General features: G+C 39.2%; 1 protein-coding gene across 1 annotated transcript; it reads left to right on the top strand.

The window, feature by feature from the left end:
- Positions 1 to 1,238: 1,238 nt before the first annotated feature.
- On the top strand, positions 1,239 to 3,079 carry LOC110920402. Its single transcript, XM_022164614.2, has 2 exons — positions 1,239 to 1,757; positions 1,832 to 3,079. The coding sequence occupies exons 1-2, from the start codon at positions 1,239 to 1,241 to the stop codon at positions 3,077 to 3,079; spliced, it is 1,767 nt and encodes a 588-aa protein (XP_022020306.2).
- The last annotated feature ends 2,921 nt before the right edge of the window (positions 3,080 to 6,000 follow it).

The following is a 6,000-nucleotide window of genomic DNA, read 5'->3' as shown; positions in this document are numbered from 1 at the left end:
GGGGGGGGGGAGGGTTAAGACTAGTTTAAAATAAGTTTTATGTAAGGATAAAAAAAGGAAAGAATTCAATATGTTCATCATAGAAAATGATGAGTTAGTAAAAAAAAAGGATATTGTCATAGGGAGATATCAATAGTGAGACAAGAAAAAATAGGAAAATTACCAAAGTGGCCGTTTGACCAAGCCATTTTCCAAAATAGCCATTTGACCGGGCATAATGCACCCTCCCATCAAAGTGAACTCCCATATTTATGCACCTTCAATCCAACCACCAGCTAGCCGACACGTGTCCCTGAAGCCTGAACCGGCTTTATGCCGCGTCGCCTGGCAGCCGAGCCGCTTCCCCCCCAAGCCAAGCCGCTTCGCAGAACACCTGATTTATGCCGCTATGAGGACTGCCTCGCCGAGCCGCTTCATGTTAAAGCCGAGCCGCTTTACCCCATTCCAAGCCGCTTCATCAGACTTCCAAGCCGCTACACCTCCAAGCCGCTATAACCTGTTCCAAGCCGCTTCATCAAAGTTCCAAGCCGCTACACCCTGCAAACGAGCCGCTTCAGCTTCCCGCCAAGCCGTTTCACCTTGGTCAAGCCGTTTCATTCCAATTCCAAGCCGCTAGACATGTTTTTTTATTTATAATTTCGTATGTATAAATATACATCTGTTTTTTGTCTTTTACACACATCTGTGTTTTGTCTTCTCGTTATCTTTGTAGTAATACATTGTTTGGTCACGTTTAGTATAACTCATGGGTGTTAAGTGTGTGATATACACCGGGGGTAAGTGGGAGGTTGTTAACGGGAACATCGAGTATGTTGCCGGTCATGATTGTATTACTAGACGTGGTTTAGAAGTTGAAACTACTTTTTCCTACATCACTTTTTTAAGTTATATTCGAAAGATGTGTGATATTCAAAATATTACTCGGATATCCTACCGGATGTCTTCGTTTACAGATCCGATAGATATAATGAATGATAATGATGTTGTTTTTTTCTTTAATTTGGCTAATAGTAAACCATTTGAATTATTTCAGTTATATGTCATTCAAGAACCCGGTGTTGAGTCTTCTGATTGCGCATTTTTAAACAATTTCAAAGTTCCTGATTTGAATTTATCTTTTGATGATAGTGATAAAAAAAATTAATGAAAACTGTACCCAATTATATTTACCGAGTAATACCCAAGGCATATCTTCTATTGTGTTTGAGCCAGGCCACATTTTTAATAGCAAAGAGGAAATGAAACTTGAATTGGGTAAAAAATGTTTGATAGAACGATTTGAGTTTAAAGTTGATAGATCGTCTAAATCACGGTACGAAGTGTCATGTTGTGTTGATGGTTGTGAGTGGCGTTTTAGGGCATACAGCTTTGCTGGTGATAGCGCATTTTACGTTAAATATTTTAACGATAAACACACTTGTTCAAAGACGCTCACACACCCACATTTTCGTCAGGCAAACCCCCAAGTTGTGGGTCATTATTTAGTGCCTCAATTAAAAGACGGTGGTCGAATTTATCGCGGAAACGAGATAAAGTCCGATTTTAAACAAAATTTAGGAATTGATATTAGTTACATGCAAGCATGGCGTGGAAAATGTCATGCTTTAGAACTCTTGCAAGGTACAAGCAGAGATTCTTTTGCCGAACTCCCAATCTATTGTTACAATTTGGAGCGGGCGAATCCGGGAACCGTGACTCACATTTGGGTTGACGACGAGAGTCGGTTTGAAATGGTATTTGTGGCTATTGGTGCAGCGGTAAGTCGGCATGGACCTTAATAATATTTTTTTTATCTTAAAATATGATGGTCATTCACTGATTTTTTTTTCAGGTTCGTAGTTTTATGCGTAATTTAAGACCTGTTATTATTATAGACGCTGCCCATTTGAAGGGTGAATTTAAAGGAACATTGTTTTTAGCAGTTGGCATGGACGGAAATAACCAGATTTTACCAATTGCCTATGGAATAGGCAAATCAGAGGATGGTGCTTCTTGGACATGGTTCCTCTCAATGCTTAAAGGTTGTGTTGGTGAAATTCCAGATATGGCGGTCATATCGGATAGGGCCAATTCAATACATTTAGCTGTAAGCAACGTGTTTCCACATGCTTATCATGGTCTCTGCTGTCGACATTTAATGGTGAACTTAAGTTTACCGTCGAATAAAAAAAAGGAATACGAGAGCCTCTGGTGGAAGACCTGTAAATCTTACCGGTTGTCTGATTTTAATGAGTCTTTCCACACTCTATGTCTTGCAGTTCCTAGAATACGGAACACTTTAATAAGTATCGGGTTTGGACGGTGGGCAAGAGCGCATTGTCCCGGCAATCGATATCATTATATGACATCTAACAGTGCAGAGTCAATTAACGCTTTGTCTAAAGACTATCGTAAATTGCCAGTAACCCAACTTATTGAATTTTTCCGTCAATCTGTTCAAAAATGGTTCTATGATCGTCGGCTGGAGGGAATTAAGGAAAGACATGAGCTTACCCAGTGGGCTCAAAAAAAAATTGCAAAGAAAATTGATGGGTCTAGAACTTGGACTGCCGCTGGTGTAGGGTTGAACACTTTTGATGTTGACGACAGGAAAAAACGTGGTTTTGTAAATTTTTACGATCGAACATGTAGTTGCCGTGTTTGGCAAGTTTCTGGACTACCCTGTGGGCACGTGATTGTTGTATCCAAATTCTTAGGTGAAACTGACTGCAGTCATTATGCTTTCCGATGTTATTCCAATGAAGTGTATAAAAAAACATACGAGGAAGCGATTAATCCTCTTCCTCATAAATCTGAATGGGAGATACCAGAAGGTCTTATAAATGTTCGCCCCCCGCATATGACAAAACGTCAGTCGGGCCGTCCGCGAGCAAACAACAGAATCTTGTCTCGAGGGGAAGAACCCACGCCTCTATATTGTGGTAGGTGTAAGTCACACGGACACCATCGTGACGTTTGTTCAGCCCCAATCCCATCGCAACAACGTTCGCGTAAAGGCAAGGAAACCGTTGCTCACGAAGACCCAGGAAATAATCCGTCTGATAATTATTTTCCGTCTTATAACTTGGGAGATTTTTAGTTTTAGTGTAGTATTTTGGAATTTTTTTTTATGCACAACATTCTGTTGAAATCCTTGTACTTGAAAAATATATTTATATTTTAATTTGAATTATTTTAACATGCATAGATACAAACATCAGTTTTTTGTAGGTGTGAATCGGCCAGCGTAGAGTTCATCCGCCATGTACCGTCTGTATCTGACACAAGCATCCTGTAGATTTTCCTCTTCCCATGTCAATGCAAAGTTTTGAACAAGTTTTTCCATTAACATACAAATAATTACACCTGAATTTCGACCTGTATGATCCCCGTTATCTGGCCACACATCATCCCCCGCACACTCCAAGGTATCTGTCTCGTTTATTCCAGAACGTTGCCAGTACGATATGCGACCCAAAAACCATAAGAATGGAGACTCAAATTCAAGTAGAATTTGATGTATTTTTTTATGTATGCAAAACGACTCTCCACAATGCATTACATTACAATTATTTGGGAAATAAACTTTAACTTTTAGTGACAACATGTTTATCTGTAAGATTAACCAGTGTTGATCCTTGTGTGAAACTGGCATGTAGACCTACAAAATGTCGATATTTAAATGGCCGGATCAAATTATTTTTGGATGAAATTAATAAAATAATAAACAACTTTTACCGTATCCACATTCCAAAATGCAGGAAATTTTTGTCTAGACCCATCTGCATAGCTGTAAGCATCATGATTCTGTTCAACTACCATGTTGAAAAAATGAGGGGGCATAATTGTCCAACGATAATCATTAGACTGGCATGGCCGTGTCTCGCTTTGAGTTTCCCGTAAATACATTAGCTTGTTACACCATGCATTTATGTGCTGGAAATTAAAGGGCAAAACTAATTTTAAAATATTAAAAAAAAACATATATAGTTCGTATGTTTACATTTTTAAATACCGTTTCTTGTATAAAACCATTGCCACAAAACCCAAGAAGTCCGCCCCACCAGTCTTTTCCTAACGGTGTAACGCCCATGTATGTCGAATAGCAAGTTGGTGTATCACCATCGTAGTAAAACTCAAGAACATTTGGAGACCAATTGTCATATCGATCATCTTCAATGATCCAACGCGTGTTCTGTACTGGATGAGGAATGGTTGAGCAAGACCTCCTTTTGGACATTATTAGTTCCTCAGTATGTTGGAAAGAGGAAGCATAAAGATGTGTATATATAGCCACCTCCATCCAAATATGTATGTTTTTTTAATTTATTTTTTTTCTAACAATTACTTAAAAAAATGCACAAGACTTTATTTATTAAGATAGAATAGGAAACAAACGGACAAGCATTTATATAAACGTACGATTAAACTATAAATCTAAGAAATAAAAAATAGATTATTTCTAAGGCCAATCACCCAAGAAGAATGGGGGCGGCGAGACCGAACGATCACTGTCTCGACCGTCAGATCTTGGCGAGTACCAACATGTACGACGTGGGCTCTCCGGTGTTGGGCATCGAGTGTCCTCCTCCCCCCACCATTCTACATACTCCTCTCCCGGGTCCGTTTCATAGCCTTCCGGTCTTCCATGCTCAAGCATCTGGTTAGGTTGATTAGTGTTTGGCGATGCAATTTGAAGTGTGCTCATTGCTAAATCGTATGCCAAGTTCAACTCTTGATCTGTTAAATCGTCTGGATGTTCTTGCTGGTAATATTCATAAACAATGTTTTCGTTTTCTAGTGGTGGGTTTGTAGTTTCTTGGTTTTCTGAGTTAATTGAAGGTGGTGGGTTTGTAGTTTCTTGGTTCAGACGACGTCGTGTTAATCTCCCAGGTGCGGGAAGTAGTTGGTTCGAAGGAGGAGGGTTCGGTCGACGTCGAGTGGATCGCCGACGTGTTGCGGAAACCACTGGTTCGATAGGATCTTAGTTACCTACACCCATGTTTGTGTTCATAGTGAGTTGTGTTTATTTTGAAGGTGTAATGGTGTGTGTGGATGTTGGGGGGTTTATATAATAGAACGAAGTCATCATAATTCTATATAAATAATTAAACATTTAAAATAAATATCATTAAACAAGATTTGGGCGTGGTAAACATCGCCAAAAATACAGTTTATCTGCCATGAAACGTCTGTATGCTAAAAAATTTTGAATTGTTTGTCCGGATCGAATAATTGGTTTGTCTGCTACTAAATGCTCCATAAGCATACATAGATAGACTCCCTCATTTCCTGAGAGTGACCTGTTAGACACCATGTATTCTTCATTAAGCTCGAAAATCATGCGTTTTTCCGGTTTGCCCGTCTTTTTCCAAAACCGCAAATGCACCAACAAAGCTCCGAAATAAAGTGCGATCTTAGTCAACTGTGGGTGAATAACATTTCTGTACTTTTCACCAACACATATGTCTGCACATGCGTATATAACTAATTCCTGAGTTACCAACTCAAGTCGAAGCAGCACCCATTCTCTGTTTTCCAGCGGCAGTGGGAAAAAAACGTAATCAACGTCGATGAAAGAAGGAAATGGGTTTAATTTACCATTACCATACATAGCCACGTTTTTAGTAACAGAGTCTAATAAATTCTCATAGAATTGTGGTGGTAGAATAGTCCAACGCAAGTTTAGCATTGTCTCCGTTTGAAGTTTTCTACTCCTCCAAGCCATCAGTCTTCCAACCCAACCTTCAATATGCTGTAGAAGCATCATTTATTAATTTTTAGATATGTTAACATCAAAAAAACAACATATTGTACAAAGATTTAAACGAAATTTACTAAAGCCGTTAGGTAGCCGTTACTACGATATCCCAACAGAGTGCCCCAAAAATTTTGGTCTAACTCAATTGATCTTGAGAAAACAGCCGAGTAGCAGAATGGAGCGTCTCCATTATTGTAAAATGTGACCACATCTTTCGACCAATTCTCCGTTTCGTCATCTAGAATTGCCCATCTACCTGT

The sequence above is a fragment of the Helianthus annuus genome, chromosome 13 (assembly GCF_002127325.2).
Source record: "Helianthus annuus cultivar XRQ/B chromosome 13, HanXRQr2.0-SUNRISE, whole genome shotgun sequence".
In the NCBI taxonomy this organism is placed as follows: Eukaryota; Viridiplantae; Streptophyta; class Magnoliopsida; order Asterales; family Asteraceae; genus Helianthus; species Helianthus annuus.
This window is presented reverse-complemented; position numbering and strand designations above follow the sequence as displayed.

Excerpts from the sequence above, each read along its gene's own strand:
- LOC110920402 (XM_022164614.2), top strand. The coding sequence starts at position 1,239 with ATGAAACTTGAATTGGGTAAAAAATGTTTGATAGAACGATTTGAGTTT. Across the intron at positions 1,758-1,831 it reads TTGTGGCTATTGGTGCAGCG|GTTCGTAGTTTTATGCGTAA; the intron begins GTAAGTCGGCAT and ends TTTTTTTTTCAG.